The sequence below is a fragment of the Denticeps clupeoides genome, chromosome 17 (genome assembly GCF_900700375.1).
Source record: "Denticeps clupeoides chromosome 17, fDenClu1.1, whole genome shotgun sequence".
Taxonomy (NCBI): domain Eukaryota; kingdom Metazoa; phylum Chordata; class Actinopteri; order Clupeiformes; family Denticipitidae; genus Denticeps; species Denticeps clupeoides.
In genome coordinates this window covers 2412256-2430949 of record NC_041723.1, presented here as the reverse complement: position 1 = coordinate 2430949, position 18694 = coordinate 2412256, and the positions used below count along the sequence as shown (strand labels likewise).

The window sequence follows — 18694 nt, the reverse complement described above, 5'->3', positions numbered from 1 at the left end:
GCCCCCACCCACCCCGACCCGGAGGAAGGCCGAGTGGGAGTTGAGTTTCCACGGCCAGATTACACGGGAGACCCCGGTCGTCCCGGTGGTCCCAGACAGGGGGCAACACGTCTGGAGCTGCGGGTCCTGGGAGGTTTCGCCATCACGCATATTTATTTATGAAGCCACGCCGCTACGTGCGTGAGCATTTCGTTCACACACACACCTGGAGAGCACATTCTGCATCCTGCCCAGACGCCACGTAGTTTTTCTTCATACACATAAACCGGCGTTCATGTCCAGCAGGGTTTCCTGATGGAGGCGCAGTGCAGGGTTTCTGGAACCTGGCAGGACCCGGAACGTTCCGGGCCAAACGGAGCTCAGACGACCGAGGGAGGGTAACGTTTCACCGCTTATTTCTCAGCTCCCTCTGATTATTTCCTCTGAATTGAAATCCTAATGTCATGACACGACCGACACGCTTATTGTGCGTCTGTGCTCGGTTTACAGGCAGGAGGAAATGAAGGATTCTGGAAATGTTATACTGATGGGGCGTAAATAAGCAGAATTCTTTTCTGTTGGCTCAAGGAGTCCAATGGGAGGATAATAGAAGTGTGTGTGTGTGTGTGTGTGTGTGTGTGTGTGTGTGTGTTTTTGGTCGGCCTGTTTCCAGAGTGCACAACCCATTGCCTATCTGATCATAGTGGGGCTCTACGTTAGCCCTACGTACATTTTGTGTGTGTGTGTGTGTGTGTGTGTGTGTGTATAAACTTGCTTGGTGGGCTGCAGATAATGATGTATAAAGCTGCACGCCAGTGAATATGACATGATTAGCAGCTAATGTTCCTCTCCGCAGCGCCATCAATCTCCATCACTGCCACGCCCTCCCGCCGCGCTGAACGTATATTTGAACAACTGAGGCCGGTTTATGTAGAGAGTGCAAAAATATAATAAACAGCCAAGATTAAAACCCCTTTTGAAGCGGCACGACTGCAGGAAGGAGAGCAGAGACACTTTCCAGATCGGCTTCCATTTGCCTGTGTGTGTGTGTGTGTGTGTGTGTGTGTGTGTGTGTTTAACGAGTCACAGATCTGATTGTAAATTGATCATTTTACATTTACGGCATTCACCAGACGCCCTTATCCAGAGCGACTTACAATCAGTAGTTACAGGGAGACACTCTGGAGACACTCATGGTTAACTGTCCTGCTCAGGGACACGATGGTAGTAAATGGGATTTGAACCTGGGTCTTCTGATCAGTGACCTGATCATCAATTCATTTTTATTACAATTCTTGCTGTGGATTTACGCATCTTATATCATAACTACTGACATGGTTTAAATATAAAATAACTTCCAAGCAACCAGTTGTATTCCGGAACCTTCCACTTTACGTGGAAATGATGATTCCAGTTTTTCATATTTCCTTTATGTTCCGAGTGTTCCGAGGGTTTCGTGGAGTTGCAAACCCGCAGGACAGATGTGCGTCCGCCACACAGCTGAACGGGAGGATGCAGCGGGATGACGTTCTATTTACACTTTCCGCCCCAAAAAGGCCTATACACAGGAAACGGCTGCGCCCGTGAGTTCCTGCTCGCCGATGTTGGGAAGTTTATTTACTCCCAGCAGCATTCCTGATCCGCCAGCGGTGTGAGGTCCCGCTATATATAGTGGCCGGAGTTTACACGAGTCAGAAAGGCCTGATGGGCTGGAGAACGCCAGATATTTTACACACTGCGCCTGACCTCTGACCCCTGGGCTCTCAGCCCCGTGCATTTCACATAGCCGAGTGTTCATTACAGCCGCGTCTTCGGAGAGTTTCAAACAGACGTCAGAGTTAATCGGGGTAAAACGAAGCCAAATGTGCCAGGGCCACCGGCACGAGGTCGGGATCTTAAAGGGGGAAAACGACAAAAATGACAGTTTTCTGTGTTTCATTCGAATAAAAATTCATTTGTGAATGTAGTTAAGTTTGATGCATATAAGAAAACGATCAAAATCAAAAATACGATCAAAATAAAAAAAAACTATCAAAATAATTCAGTATGCATAATGCATCAAATAAAGTTTATTATACCAAGCAGTTAAAATCCATCATACGAAATCATTCGACCAAAATATGAAAATATTAAACGGAGAGCAATTTTTTTTTTGAGGTAACTGAATTATTGAAATTCACGTGGTGCCAAGCTGAACATAAATCTTCATGCGCGCCGTAATACCTGGAGATGCCTTCTAAACACAGAAACAGGTGCATTCTGGGTGTCTTCTCTCCGGATCCTGGCTGCTGGTGCACATCTGGTGTATAAATTATTCATCAGAATTAAATCTGTAAATCATTGGTCAATCGGCTCATCTCTCCTGAGATGGTGAAGACGAAGAAGATTTGTTCCTTTTACGGTCGGATTTCACCATCGACAAATTTTCTATGCAGGTTTTCAGAGCCAAATTGTACATTTCAGGAAAGTACTGCAGCAGCAGCAGCAGAGAAGTTCCATCCCCGCCACCTTTTCATTCTGCAAAAGCAAAAACCAGAGGTCATCATCATCATCATCATGGTCATCATCACTTTTCTTCAGGTGCTTCATCTTGGGATCCTCTGCTCATCATCATGCTCATCATCATCATCATCATCATGGTCCTCATCACTTTTCTTCAGGTTCTTCATCATGGGATCCTCTGTTCATCATCATCATCATCGTGGTCCTCATCACTTTTCTTCAGGTGCTTCATCTTGGGATCTTCTGTTCATCATCATCATCATGGTACTCATCACTTTTCTTCAGGTTCTTCATCATGGGATCCTCTGTTCATCATCATCATCATCATCATCATCATGGTCCTCATCACTTTTCTTCAGGTGCTTCATCTTGGGATCCTCTGTTCATCATCATCATCATCATCATCATCATGGTCCTCATCACTTTTCTTCAGGTGCTTCATCTTGGGATCTTCTGTTCATCATCATCATCATGGTACTCATCACTTTTCTTCAGGTTCTTCATCATGGGATCCTCTGTTCATCATCATCATCATCATCATCATCATGGTCCTCATCACTTTTCTTCAGGTGCTTCATCTTGGGATCCTCTGTTCATCATCATCATCATCATCATCATCATCATGGTCCTCATCACTTTTCTTCAGGTGCTTCATCTTGGGATCTTCTGTTCATCATCATCATCATCATGGTCCTCATCACTTTTCTTCAGGTGCTTCATCTTGGGATCACCCAGTACTCTCAGCTCTCCACCATCTCCAGTTTTACGCTCAGTGGGAGTGGGGGGTGACGGACAGGTAGGAGCACAGCGGGAAGCCCACGGAGTAGATGACGGCGGGGGCCAGCGCGTCCGGCCCGGGCGTCTCCTTCCTGGATAAAATGTTCTCTATGCTGAAGCTGTGCGCCCTGGCGCCCCCGCCGAGCTCGGCCCCGGGTCTCCGCGGGTCCCGCCGCGGCTTCAGCTCCGCCTCCGGCGGCCCCGCCGGCTCCCGCGGCCGCCCGGGCTCGCTCTGGCTCCTGGACTTCCTCTTCCTGCGCCGGTAGTTCCCGTTCTCGAACATGTCCAGGCACCGGGCGTCCAGCGTCCAGTAGCTGCCCTTGCCGGGCCGCCCCTTCTCCCGCGGCACCTTGATGAAGCAGTCGTTGAGGGACAGGTTGTGTCTGATGGAGTTCTGCCAGCCCTGCTTGTTGTCGTGGTAGAAGGGGAAGCGGTCCATGATGAACTGGTAGATGCCGCTCAGGGTGGCGCGGTGGTCCGGCGCGCTCTTGATGGCCATGGCGATCAGGGCGATGTAGCTGTAGGGGGGCTTCTGCGGGGGCTCCGCGGCTGGGACGACGCCCCCGCCCTCGCCGCCGTACACGTAGATGAGGGCCGGGGCGGGCGCGCCGAGCCGAGCGTGGTAAAAACTCATCCCTGCGCGGTCCCCCGGGTCCGGCTCTCCTCCGGGCAAGGGTCCGGGTCTTCTCCGGGTCCGACTCTCCTCTGGCTCCGGGTCCGACTCTCCTCTGGCTCCGGGTCCGACTCTCCTCTGGCTCCGGGTCCGGCTCTCCTCTGGCTCCGGGTCCGACTCTCCTCCGGGCAAGGGTCCGGGTCTTCTCCTGGTCCGGCTCTCCTCCGGGTCCGGGTCCGGCTCTCCTCCGGCTCCGGAACCGGCTCTCCTCCAGCTCCGGGTCCGACTCTCCTCTGGCTCCGGGTCCGGCTCTCCTCTGGCTCCGGGTCCGGGTCCGACTCTCCTCCGGGTCCGGCTCTCCTCTGGGCCCGGGTCCGACTCTCCTCTGGCTCCGGGTCCGGGTCCGACTCTCCTCCGGGCAAGGGTCCGGGTCTTCTCCGGGTCCGGCTCTCCTCTGGGCCCGGGTCCGACTCTCCTCTGGCTCCGGGTCCGGGTCCGACTCTCCTCCGGGCAAGGGTCCGGGTCTTCTCCGGGTCCGGCTCTCCTCTGGCTCCGGGTCCGACTCTCCTCTGGCTCCGGGTCCGGCTCTCCTCTGGCTCCGGGTCCGGGTCCGGCTCTCCTCTGGGCCCGGGTCCGACTCTCCTCCGGCTCCGGTTCCGGCTCGGGTCCGGCTCTCCTCCGGATCGGGTGCGGGTCCGGCTCTCCTCCGGCTGCTCGCTGCTTTTATGTGGACTTTGGCGCTGGAAAATAAACAGTCGCGCTGTTCCCGGCCCACCCACATTAATTAAAATTTCATTGCCCGAAAGCCCCCGTCCAGCGGGCTGCGCGCTTATCCCTCCATTTGTTTATGGAATTAGTCTGTTGATAAGTCTGCCCACCCAGGTCGAATCAAGCTGTGTTTATTTGGAAAAATTTCCGGGCACCCAATACATAAACGCGCTGATCTGATGTTTGAAAGATCGCGTCCCTCCCCGCACACCCCCGGACGCCGGGAGAACACGGGGCCGAGGAGCGCTTCAGCCGGGACAGGAATCCCCACGCGGAATAATAATTCTGCCCCAACATGAAATATGATTTTTTAATATTCACAGCATTTACCAGACGCCCTTATCCAGAGAGACGTACAGTTAGTAGTTACAGGGACAGTCCCCCCCCCTGGAGACACTCGGTAGGGACACGACGGTAGTAAGTGGGGTTCGAACCTGGGTCTTCTGGTTTCAGGGGCTGGGCCACTACCTTTTAACAGTAGCATAAAACATTTATCTTAGTTTGTCGCTTGCACAAGGAATACAGCCATTATTAAATAAAATGATGATAATGATTTAATAATGATTTCTCTTGATTTCGATCCAGAGCTGCAGGCTCCGGATCCAATCATAGAATTAAAGTCGGAAGACACCTTTTTTCAAGCGGTAAAGTGCTAAAATAACCAGGGTGGTGGTAACCTAGTGGGGTAACACACTCGCCCATGAACCAGAAGACCCAGGTCCAAAACCCCACTTACTACCATCGTGTCCCTGAATGTCTCCAGGGGGGGGGGAGGGGGACTGTCCCCGTAACTGCTAATTGTAAGTCGCTCTGGATAAGGGCGTCTGGAAAAATGGCGTAAATGTAAAACGTAGTTAAGCGTTTGTGCCGATATACAGAATAATGTAATCGTTTAATCCAACACAACGATCTGGCTCATTCATGTTCGCACAGTAATATGACGAGGAAAGGACAGCCGTGCAGCTGTCTCATCTACAGCACCATCAAGCCCGTTTTATCCCCAAAACACCCGAAAAGCAACACTTTTGAGCGTTTTATCAACAGAGCCGCACGAGAGCGGCCGTCGCCATAAAAGGGCCGCTTGGCAGGCCGATATTATTTGTGGGTGCGTGCATGATGCTTCATATTATTTTCCTGTTTATGAGACCCGGAGGGATTACAACAACTTTACAAGTGCGCGCAGCTGGCCGCTGCTTACATTACGGCCCGGAGGCTTTCGGGGGATAAACTCGCGGCCTTTCGCCGCATTTCCCCGCTTTTCCCCCCGCGGCGTGATTCACAAAGCGCACATTTCTCAACCCGAGAGCCCTGCATGGTGGTCAGCCTCCGTCCGGTCCGTCTACGATGTTTATTATAGCAGAGAGAAGTAATCTGCGGGGAAAAAAGCAGCCACGCAGAGAAATATAATGTTTATTTGCAAAGAAAAGCGAGGATTCGCTCGTCGCTCGACCGACACCCGTCACCCTGCAGGTCGGCTGCGACCTGAACACATGCACAGGAGCGGATGTGACATGCGGGGTGACAGGGCCGCAGCCTCTGCCAGCTGTGGCCGCGACGGAGGAGGAGGGCGTGTGTGGATCAAACTGTTTGAGTTACTGAACCGTTATTATATACAGTACAGGCCAAAAGTTTGGACACCTTCTCATTCAACGTGTTTTCTTTATCTTCATGACCATTTACGTTGGTAGATTCTCACTGAAGGCATCAAAACTATGAATGAACACATGTGGAGTTCTGTACTTAACAAAAAGTGGAGACCTGACCTCCACAGTCACCGGACCTGAACCCAATCCAGATGGTTTGGGGTGAGCTGGACCAACAAGTGCTAAACACCTCTGGGAACTCCTTCAAGACTGTTGGAAAACCATCTCAGGTGACGACCTCTTGAAGTTCATCGACAGAATGACGAACGACAGTGTGCAAACAGTAATCAGAGCAAAGAAACTAGAATATAAAACATGTTTTCACTTATTTCACCTTTTTTTGTTAAGTACATAACTCCACATGTGTTCATTCATAGTTTTGATGCCTTCAGTGAGAATCTACCAACGTAAATGGTCATGAAGATAAAGAAAACACATTGAATGAGAAGGTGTGTCCCTTTTGGCCTGTACTGTACATACGACCTCACACCAACCCCGTCTTCGCATCTGCAGCTTTTCATCCAGATCAGTCGCTTCCCACCCATCCCCTTCATCCGTTCCTTTTTACCACAGGCTCTGCCCCGACCCTTCATACACGTTCAGAACGAAGCTGGCAAACAGCAAGAAAGCAAGTGAAAAGCCACTTCTTTGAATCAGTGTGTTGGAAATCAGAAAGAGGGACAGATTTTGATGCTTAACAACTGGGCCGGTGCATCTCCAGAACCGCACCTTTTTGCGTTTTCCCACTATGGTGAAGAGATGGCACTTTCACACGTACCACCTGCGTAAGTAGTGCAAGCAGTGTTCCACTCTTTCAGTGGGATAATGCGACCTGCCACGCCGCAGAAATGATTCAGACGAGCTGGAGAAACAAGTCTGGTGCGAGGGGACATCACCAGTAAGATCTGCTCCTAATGTGTTGGTACCACCGGACTAGGCCGGCAACTGGGGCTCCGGGTCATTAGGGGCTCCAGTGGGCTGATAAGCTTTAAACTACAGCAGTGAAGATATGACCGACAGTGGTTTGCCTAGGGACCAGAAAGACCAAAATCGGCAGCACACAGCATGCATCAGCATGTTCTGGTCGAGTACATGCCTTGACAGGTCAGGGCCGTTTTGTCAGCATGAGGGAGATGTAATACGGACGTAACATTATAAAATGTGATATTACAAAATTGTAAGCAGGTGAAATTATCAGCAGCAATGTTGTGGCTGATCGGAGTATAAGGTGGGCAAATAGCAGCAGCCTAAAAGAAAATGTGGACTACACAATGACCATGCGTCACTGCCGTGCAGTACTGATGTTCATGAACTGATCATTGTTGCCAAGTCCGCTAATTATACGCCAGCTGTTTTCTTACTTTATTTATCTTTATGTCATTTGTAAAAAAAAAACGGCAGTGTCAGTTTGATTTAGTCTTTTTTCTCCAAAAAACAAGATGACTTCTCATTTATAGTCAAGTTACGTGTGTGGGTTGTTGTTTTTATCCGATTCTCTGGCGACATCTGGCAACACGAGTGTCCACGCCCCTCATAAACATGTTCACGTTCATTCTGAAGCGTCCCACAGGTTCCCCGCCTGCCTCCCAGCCCGGGACGACGAAGCCTGCGGACCCTGGCCGTCTTGTCACCAAGGGGAAACCCTTTTAAAAGCCGCTAGGTCCCGGCCTCTGGCGAAATACTTCCATTCTGAACAAGAAAAAAAAAAGACAGCTAAAACAAACCAAACCGGTCTCTTAGCCTAGCAGAGCAGCTAACAACTTTGTACACTGTCAAGGAGAGACGCGTCCCCTCGCTTCTGGATCCGAGCTCCAGTTTAGCCGGCGTCCGCTGGCATCACTGCTCCCGGTGTCGCCATGTCGGGGGCCGGGGGCGACGGCGGCTCGCTGGTGTCGGACCCGCAGCACTCCCAGAAGATCCTGAGGGCCCTGCGCTCCTTCTGGAGAGAGCAGAGCTTCCAGGACGCCCTGCTGGTGATCGACGGGGAGGAGATCCCGGTGCAGAAGAACGTACTGGCCGCGGCCAGTCCCTACGTGAGGTAGGGCGGGCTCGGGAGACGTCGGTGGTGTGCTTGGGGTGTGCCGGTGACCTTTGACCTTTGAATGGCCAGACGTTGCTGGCGACGCATGGTCTCCAGGGCTCGGGCCACTGGCTGCTCTTCCGGTTTTCTGGAATTCTGAGGCAGGTTGGAAGTTTCTGTGACCAATCAGAATGACTCGTTGCCGGGTGAGCTGAAAACGTGGCCCGGATCAGGATTCCTGGTGCATGCAGTTCTGTGTAAGGCCCAAATACAAACCAGCGAAATCAGTTATTAGTGGCAGTGGCGGCCTAGCGGTTAAGGAAGCGGCCCCGTAGCCAGAAGGTTACCGGTTCGAATCCCGATCCGCCAAGGTGCCACTGAGGTGCCACTGAGCAAAGCACCGTCCCCACACACTGCTCCCCAGGCGCCTGTCATGGCCGCCCACTGCTCACTCAGGGTGATGGGATAAATGCAGAGGACAAATTTCACTGTGTGCACCGTGTGCTGTGCTGCTGTGTATCACATGTGACAATTACTTCACTTTATTATTATTTATTAAAAGCTGCAAGCTGTTTCGTTCACGTTTTGGTCAGATATGGACACTTGGGTGGTGGTGGCCTAGCGGGTTACACACTCGCCTATGTGCCAGAAGACCCAGGTTCAAACCCCACTTACAACCATTGTGTCCAAGAGCAAGACACTTAACCCTGAGTGTCTCCAGGGGGGGGGACTGTCCCTGTAACTACTGATTAAGTCGCTCTGGATAAGGGCGTCTGGTAAATTCTGTAAATGTAAATATTGAGTCTATTGTAGAATTACCTTGTTTTCAATGACCTGAGCAGAGGTGCGGTATTGTTCTCCGTCTGTAGACTTTTGCTTTGCTAGGAGAGAGACCGACACCCAGTTCTCCTAGAACATCTCTACATATCGACTTTATTACGACTTTCACTTTTTTTATGTTTTATTTGTGATTTTTCAACAACAAACAAATAACAGCTGTTGACCAATATCCACCCACCACCCTCAGCCCCACCCATCAAAGAGCAAGGAGAAGAGATTAAAAAAAAGAGAAAGAAGAAAAAAAGGAGGGGGGAGCAGTCTCCTCTCGGTGTTGTAGTATTTTACATTGTATATGCATTAAGAAATTAAATGCCTATGCTGGACTTAAACTGGATGATTTAACATAATCAATAAATGGTGACCATATCTCCTTGAACTTTTCCTGACTATTAGCTTGGCTGCATCGCAGTTTTTCCAACTGCAACGTGGAGAGCATTTCGTTGATCCGACCATTGAAAGAGGGAGGCTTGTCTGACACTTTCACTTTTTTATTATTAAATATTCCTTTATTATTAGTATTATACCCTTAGATAGTTCAGGAAGGAAGTTAATTATGGAAAGATGTAGTAAAAGCTTTCCACTACTGACTGAAACATGCGTTACCCCTAAATTCTACAGGATGGGCCATTTATTTGGATCCACCTTAATAAAATGGGAATGGTTGGTGATATTAACGTCCTGTTTGTGGCACATTAGTATATGTGAGGGGGCAAACTTTTCAAGATGGGTGGTGACCATAGTGGCCATTTTTAAGTCGGCCATCTTGGAACCAACTTTTGTTTTTTCAATAGGAAGAGGGTCATGTGACACATCAAATCTATTGGTAATTTCACAAGAAAAACAATGGTGTGCATTTAACGTAACTTAATTCTTTCATGAGTTATTTACAAGTTTCTGACCACTTATAAAATGTGTTCAATGTCACCAACCATTCCCATTTTATTAAGGTGTATCCATATAAATGGCCCACCCTGTACATTCTTGCTGTCTGTCGACGTGTCCCCAGAACTAATGTGAAAAGTGAGTCGAGAGACAATCCAGTCAAACCAGTACTGGGTCGCTTAATTTCAAATCCATCCAAGTTGTTGGGCGTGGCCTGTTCTCTGCGGAATTACCGATGACTCCCCGCTTTTCCGTTGCTTTTTGCAGCCTGCCACGTGTTCATGTTTTATTGGTGCTCTGCCCCACGCTGGAGTCACAAAGCGGATGGTTTTTCTCTGTCCGTAGGACCAAGCTGAACTACAACCCGCCGAAAGAAGATGGCTCCATGTACAGAATTGAGCTGCAGGGCATTGCGGTCCCCATCATGAAACAAATCCTGGATTACGTGTTCAGTGGGGAGGTGAGCGCGTCTAGAAGCGTCCTTACACGTTTTGGTTACGACCTCTTCGCTGCTTCATGCAACATTTTGTCCCGATTTGCGTTTTGAAATTTAAGGTTTTGTGCCTTTAGTGCAAAACAGTTTCTAAAGTTCCTTGTTATTTCCGTATCGCTATACGTTTCTGCAGGTTTCTCGTTTTCATATTTGCATTCTCTCTCTTTGTGTATATTACATCCTATTGAAATGTTATAATTTTTACTTCCATTTATTTGCATGTTTTTCCGCATATTTATATTTTATAGTCTGTTCTACATGAAGTTCTTCACAGCGCCATCATTGTAAATTCACCATGTGAAATGTGAAATCGGTATTCACAAACCTCGTTCCAGGGGCAGTGGTGGCCTAGCGGTTAAGGAAGCGGCCCCGTAATCAGAAGGTTGCCGGTTCGAATCCCGAGCCACAAAGGTGCCACTGAGGTGCCACTGAGCAAAGCACCGTCCCCACACACTGCTCCCGGGCGCCTGTCATGGCTGCCCACTGCTCACTCAGGGTGATGGTTAAATGCAGAGGACAAATTTCACTGTGTGCACCGTGTGCTGTGCAGCTGTGTATCACATGTGACAAATCACTTCACTTTTAATCTGCTCCTCCTGGTATCTGTTGATGTTAACGCGGTGTTTAATGAGCTGTTCTGGGAACGTTCCTGCACAGGTGGCTCTCAGTGAAGACACCATCCAGGATATGGTTCAAGCTGCGGACCTGCTGCTGATCACGGACCTGAAGTCCCTGTGCTGCCAGTTCCTGGAGGGCTGCATCACGGCCGAGAACTGCATCGGCATCCGCATCTTCTCCCTGCACTACTGCCTGCACCACGTGCACCACGTGGCCACCGACTTCCTGCAGACGCACTTCCGCGACGTCGCCGCCACCGAGGAGTTCCGGGAGCTGCCTCCCGACCAGCTGCGCGACCTGCTGTCCATGGAGAAGCTGAACGTGGGCAACGAGAGGCACGTCCTGGAGGCGGTCGTGCGGTGGCTCGCCCACGACCTGGACGCCAGACGGGTGAACTTTTCAACTTTTGCCCCGTGTAGATTTTGTAGACGACAATGTGAAATACTTCCGGAAATGTAGGAAATCATGCAATCTGTTTGGAAAGGGGTGCTAGTAGCCTAGCGGGTAACACACTCGCCTATGAACCAGAGGACCCAGGTTCAAACCCCACTTACTACCATTGTGTCCCTGGGCAAGACACTTAACCCTGAGTGTCTCCAGGGGTGACTGTCCCTGTAACTACTGATTGTAAGTCGCTCTGGATAAGGGCGTCTGGTAAATGCTGTAAATGTAAATGAAATGTGGAAAGTCATGATCAAATCATAACAAAACTCCCGAAGCCCCTGTCGTCCCAATAGCAGTGCATTTTTGAACAGAATCAGGTGGTGCACTCTGCACTTCTCAGGTTATGTATTGTAACTGTGATGTCATGCCTGTATGACCCCTTCCCGCCAGGGGGCGCACCCCACTGCTTGAGAACCCCTGAGAACAGTTGCCATTGAGCCCTTATCCAGAGCGACTTACTGTCAGTAGTTACAGGGACTGTCCCCCCCTGGAGACACTCAGGGTTAAGTGTCTTATTCAGGGACACAATGGTAGTAAGTGGGGTTTGAACCTGGGACTTTGTGGACTTCTAGGCTTCTACCGGCCTATTGTATTAGTATAGTGTCTCCCCGTCCCCGCAGGTGCACATGAAGGAAGTGATGTCGTCGGTGTGGGTGCAGGGCCTGGACACGGGGTACCTGAGGGAGCAGATGCTGGCGGACCCCCTGATGCGCGAGGTGATTAGGGAGTTCTGCCACGACTCCCTCTCCGGAGCTCCTCAGCAGGGGGAGGCGCTGCTCGCTGCCTTCAAGCCTCGCGGCTACTCCGAGTGCATCGTCACCGTGGGCGGGGAGGACAGGGCGTGAGTAGCGCGGCGCCTCGCCCCCCCCCCCTCTTTTCAGCACGCACACCGCGATATAAGGTCTCGGGGGAAAAAAGCACCGTTCGTTTTTACTCAGTAAAGATTTCCGGACTCGACTCCACGAACCACGCCCACCTCTTACGCCTGGGCCTGAACTTGCCCTGATGTTCCCCAGAGTTGGGAGTGGCGGATATTTTACTCATTACGTGCAGATTTCTTTCGGTTCCCCCTGAGGGGTCATACAGTTGGTGTAACACTCGTGGCCCTTGGGGTCAGCCAAAGCTGCCACCTGATTAGTGACTAAATGTTTCACAAAAATGAACCACAATTAAAGGAACGATTCGAATGCAAAACTTGTGTTATCAATGCAAACTTCCGAATTCACTACAGAGGCCGTGTGACATTTTAAATAAAGCAGCAGGACGAGGACCGTGTTCTTAAATAGACTGCGAGTGCATGTGTGTGTGAGGGACGCGCATGTCAGCACACTTCCTGTTTTCTGCTTCCTGCTCAGAACTCGGCGGCCGCTGCCCGTGGCGCGTTGCATGTGCCCTCTGTACGACCCCAACCGGCAGGTGTGGGTGGAGCTGCAGCCCATGTCAGTGGGCCGGACCGGCCACGGGGTGGTGGCGGCAGGTCAGTGCCCAGCTCACATCAGTCCCCTGGTGCGCAGGAGAATATACCAAATACCAAATTGATTGAAATTTCATTGGGTGGCACATGATTGGCTGGTTGGTAGAGCTTTTTCTTTTTATTATGTTTTATGATTAAAATTTTATAAATGAATAAATCAGCCATATCTTTATTTTATGTCTCAGAGGGCTTTCTCTTTGTGGTTGGGGGCGTGGACGAGACTGAGACAGTGCTGGGCAGCGGGGAGAAGTACGACCCAGACACCAACACATGGACCCCTATCCCACCGATGAAACAGGTGCCGCCCATCCGCACTCAACAACCAATAGATAGACAGAACTTGATGATGAATGTCTGCCAGATGCAGTAAATTCTGGGCTGTGGTGGCCTAGCGGTTAAGGAAGCGGCCCCATAATCAAGGTTGCAGGTTCGAATCCCGAGTAAAGCACCGTCCCCACACGCTGCTTCCCGGGCACCAGTCATGGCTGCCCACTGCTCACCAAAAGTTGATGGTTAAATACAGAGGACACATTTCATTGTGTCACCGTGTGCTGTGCTGCAGTGTTTCTCAATGACAATCACGTCACTTTCTTTTTTTTTTCACTTTCTAAATGTAAAGATGTTTTTAATGTCCTCCACCAGGGGTCAGTATTTAACTGAAATAAAGTGTCTACTCTGTGTGTGTGTGGGTGTGTGTGTGTGTGTGTTCTCTCACCACAGGCACGCCAGCACTTCGGTATTGTGGAGTTGGATGGGATGGTGTATGTTTTAGGAGGAGAGATGGACAGCACTGACCTCCTCTCTGTGGAGATGTACGACCCGCACTTCAACGCCTGGAGTACACAGCCCAGCATGACGATGGTTCGAAAGGTATGACCTCTGACCTCCTGCTGTCACAGCAGAACCCCCATAACACACACACACACACAGGAAACCTCACACTCTGCTGCCTGCAGATTGGCTGCTATGCCACCATGAGGAAGAAGATCTACGCCATGGGCGGTGGCTCATATGGGAAGCTGTACGACTCAGTGGAGTGTTATGACCCCAAAATCCAGCAGTGGACAGCCCTCTGCCCCTTAAAGGAGAGGAGGTACAGTGCCACGTCTTCCCGCGCAGATAAAACCAGACATTCTTCTCGGGATGCGCAGATGATTGGGATTGTGGGATGCTAGGCGGGGCTTCTCATCACGGAATGTCCTGCTAGACTCGTGGTGATCTGGGTGATGCAGGTTTGTGAAGGTAATCCAAGGTTGTGTGTGTGTGTGTGTGTAGGTTCGGCTCAGTGGCCTGTGGCGTTGGACAGGAACTGTACGTGTTTGGAGGCGTGAGGAGCCGTGATTCGGAGAATCCGGAGTCCAGACAGATGACCACGTGCAAGTCTGAGTTCTACCACGACGAACTGAAAAGGTTCAACTGGCTTTTTAAAAAGTTTATTAGAAGAAAATAAACATTATTCGACCACAAAGGCTGAAGCTACTGGTGTGTCTTTAGTACATTGACTTTGATACTGACACAATTGGGCCAAAGTGCTGTACACAGGATTGAAGTAAATGACCACGGAGAAAAAACAAGGATTAATCACAAGGATTTAAAAATATTTTAAAAAGTTAAACGAATAAGTAAATTTCCAGCATTTATCAGACGCCCTTATCCAGAGCGACTTACAATCAGTAGTTACAGGGACAGTCCCCCCCTGGAGACACTCAGGGTTAAGTGAACCCACCAGGCCCCTATCAGAAATCATCTAAACTAAAAATAAAATAAAAGGAATATAATAATGCCAACAACAGATGGGTTTTAAGAAGGGTTTAAAAAAAGGGGGTTAAAATCTGTGTCACCGCATGCTGTATGTCACATGACAGATAATTTTCATTTAATTTCCCTGTCTAATGTCCACAGTTCCACATAAACTTTACATAATTACATACATAATCCATTAAATCTTACAGTGTATATTCTTTGTTATGCTACCAGTCACTTACTAGTTTTTCCTAATGTTTTATTATAATTATTTTCTTAATGAAATAAAATAAGAATAATTCAAATGGCTTTGTTGCCTTCATTAAGGTGGATGTACCTGGAAGACCAAAACCTGTGTGTGCAGACCAGCTCTTCCTTCGTGTACGGTGCCGTGGCGATCGGAGCCTGTATATATGTGGTTGGAGACCTGGACACCGGTGAGCCGATGCCGATATAACGCACACACTGATGTGCCAAGGTTGAAATAGTAATGAAGATTAGTGTTCTCAGCATTTTTCAGATAGTGATTTAATAGTAACGAGTAAGCAGATGAACCCTCGCTTCGCGCCACGCAGCTTCATCATTGGCCGATGGTCCATTCGGTCACCCGAACAACGATCTGTTCTGTCAACATTCGCGACCCCCTTTAAAAATGGATGAACTGGCCGCCGTTCGTTCTGACCGTAGTTGTGTAGATCTCGCTATCAGGTGCGTCGTCTCTGATCACTAGCGTCACTTGTATCCCCTGCGAGTTGTATTTATTTAAAAAAAAAAAAAAAAAAAGCGCCACCCTGCGCTGATAGAAGTGACGTCAATCGTTTGAATAAAAGTGCCTGCAGATAAAGCCATGCAAATGGCTTTAGAAGAAATGTCAGAAAGCGGGAAGCCTAGTGCGCCGTCTGAACAAATCCACTGGGCTCCCACCAGAACACACCAAATTCTGCCCAGTTCTCACAACGCTTTTTACAGGCCGTGTGTTACATTATCAAAGAACTGTACTGTACAGAAATACTTTTTTAAAAACTATTATTATTATCGTCTACCTACAATCAAACAAAGACCAAAAGAGCCAGACAAAGTGATCCAGCCCTCGTAGGGGCGGTGGTGGCCTAGCGGTTAAGGAAGCAGCCCCGCAATCAGAAGGTTGCCGGTTCGAATACCGAGGTGCCACCCAGCAAAGCACCGTCCCCACACACTGCTCCCCGGGCGCCTGTCATGGCCGCCCACTGCTCACTCAGGGTGATGGGTTAAATGCAGAGGACACATTTCACTGTGTGCACCGTTTGGTGTGCTGCTGTGTACAGGAGAAAATCACTCTATCACTTTTTGTAAAGAAAGTGTTTGGGGAGCACCTATAGAATTAATAGACTAGAATAGAACGAGGTCATCTGACTATTAGAAAGAGAATTTATCTGAATTATTTTTATTGTTCCCTGTCTGCGTATCTAATGCTGTGTGGTTCTGTGTGTCTGCTTCGTTCTCAGGAACCAGCTACGATTACGTACGCGAGTTCCGCCGCAGCACGGGGGTGTGGCACCGCACGAAGCCCATGCTGACCTCTGACCTCTGCAAGACCGGCTGCGCTGCCCTGCGCTTTGCCAACTGCAAGCTGTTCCGTCTGCAGCTCAGTCAGGGCCTGTTCAGAATCCGAGTTCCTTCCACATAAGCGAGCGCTTCTCTCTTCTCTTCTGTATTCTGGACCAGGAAGCCTCACACAGGAACTCACACAACTCTGCAGAACCCGCAGTACGCACGTGGGAACGTTGTGTTTCTTCTTCTTCTTTTTTTTTTTTTTTTTTTTAAGATTTATAACGATCTATTTTTATTTCTGGGTGCTGCCCTCCTGTCCACGGCGTCTCTCATCCTGTCACAGGCCTTCTTCCTGCTTCTCGTGTATCCCATGGTGCATTACTGGTGCGTGCGCACGTAGCTCTGCGGTGAGACTCTCAAGTTGCGGGAGTTTTAAGTGGATTTTAAACCGCTCTGACCAAACAGATAATTCTAGTGACGGATGCAGAAGTGACCATGCTTGACCCTGTTTATCCGTTGCGCAAGGACCTCGAAGACCAGACCTTCGTGGAACCCTGGTTTATCATCTTTAATGCACAGCAAGGGCTCCGCTCTGCACGTAGGAGGGTTATTCTTAATAAAAAATGTAGCTTAAACACACACACACACACCCGAACAGCCGCAGGAGTGTGTGGCACATGGAAACGCTGCTGTTTGTGTCATATCCAGCCATTCCGGACCACACATCAGAAATAGGCGCGTTTATTGGTCTCACTCCTGACCCACTGGATATAGTTGACCTTTGAACTGGCTTTCCTGTCACTCCGGACAGTTTTGGCACCTGTTGACCCCGTTTTCTCTGGGCAAGTGTCAGCTGCCGCTGTCCATTCTAATTGAAGCCGACACATCACACACACACACACTCACTCACTCTCTCTCTCTTATCAAGCGTGCGAGCTTGCACAATTACAAACACAAACACGCACACGCGGTTCACGGACTATTCCAGAGCCGATAAAACAGCACTGATTATCGTCACCAAAACCGCGGCTACGGGTCAAGCCAGTGGGAGTGACAAAACGCTGATAATTGGGACACCGAGGGGAGTGACGGTGTCATCGCTTCGCGCAGGCTGGCGCAGTGCCCGTCATCACGCCACATTCCGCCCCGCCGCCGAGCGGTGTTTACAGTCGGCCCTATCGGCCCTGATACGCTGGGCCGCGCTGCGCGTCACGCTCCGGCCGCCGCGCTGTCAGCTCTCTCCACGTTGCGAGCGGTAATAATGAAACGAATAAAAAGGCCTGGTGCCAGGCTGCCTGCTTCTGGCGTCTGAACTCTCTTTTCGGCGTGGGAGCCTTTCTGAATCTATCAAACGCGGTGTAAATGGTGGCAGGGTTGCTCACTCGGGTCGTGTATTTGTGGCGTCTTCTTCAAATTTTGGGTGCTAGTAGCCTAGCGGGTAACACACTCGCCTATGAACCAGAGGACCCAGGTTCAAATCCCACTTACATTTACATTTACGGCATTTACCAGACGCCCTTATCCAGAGCGACTTACAATCAGTGGTTACAGGGACAGTCCCCCCCCTGGAGACACTCAGGGTTAAGTGTCTTGCTCAGGGACACAATGGAAGTAAGTAGGATTTGAACCTGGGTCTTCTGCTTCATAGGCGAGTGTGTTACCCACTTGGCTACTACCACCCACTTACTACCATCATGTGCCTGAGCAAGACACTTAACTCTGAGTGTCCCCAGGGGGGGACTGTCCCTGTAACTACTGACTGTAAGTCGCTCTGGATAAGGGCGTCTGGTAAATGCTGTAAATGTAAATGAGTGGCTGGGCCCTTGACTGAAGGCTGCTCTGCGAGAGGAACCTCAGCCCGGCCTGAGAACGATAGCACCCGCAGAAAATGCTGGAACGGCGACCCAGTTGTTCTCGGTTCTTCTGACTATTACGGCCGAACAGTTGTACTCCTAGTTCTAGGCCATGTGACGGGTACCGATGATAAATGGCCACAGACAACACGCTCATGCCTTGATAAAACGGAATTAAATCTTTTATCTCCCTCTTGTTATCGCAAGGAAACAAAGGTTCTCTCAAGATCACGACTTTGACAATTTTCACATTAGTATCTGTCACATGGGGAGAGGGCTCAGGCCCTTACAGCCTCTTGTAAGTCACTAAGTGAAATAAAGTCTCTCATCGGTCTCTCTGAAATTACAGAAAAGTTTTGTTTTCTTAAATGGCCTGTTCTTTCTCTGCGTGCCTACAATTAACTTTTCGGTTAGTTATATATATATATATACATATATATATATACATATACATACATATATATATATATATATATATATACACACACACACACACACACACACACACACACACA

At 49.6% G+C, this 18694-nt stretch overlaps 3 protein-coding genes across 3 annotated transcripts in view; 2 read left to right on the top strand and 1 right to left on the bottom strand.

Moving 5' to 3' along the window:
• The window catches only part of LOC114766810 (protein brambleberry-like), a 480412-nt gene that overhangs the window by 241715 nt on the left and 220003 nt on the right, over positions 1-18694 (top strand). The window lies entirely within an intron of this gene.
• On the bottom strand, positions 2685-3892 carry foxl1 (forkhead box L1). Its single transcript, XM_028958762.1, has one exon. It carries the CDS (start codon positions 3890-3892, stop codon positions 3251-3253), a length of 642 nt encoding a protein of 213 aa, XP_028814595.1. The 3' UTR covers positions 2685-3250.
• On the top strand, positions 7821-16552 carry gan (gigaxonin). Its single transcript, XM_028958064.1, has 11 exons — positions 7821-8320; positions 10370-10484; positions 11175-11525; positions 12200-12420; positions 12935-13056; positions 13239-13351; positions 13774-13923; positions 14010-14146; positions 14329-14463; positions 15124-15233; positions 16281-16552. The coding sequence occupies exons 1-11, from the start codon at positions 8139-8141 to the stop codon at positions 16460-16462; spliced, it is 1818 nt and encodes a 605-aa protein (XP_028813897.1). The 5' UTR covers positions 7821-8138; the 3' UTR covers positions 16463-16552.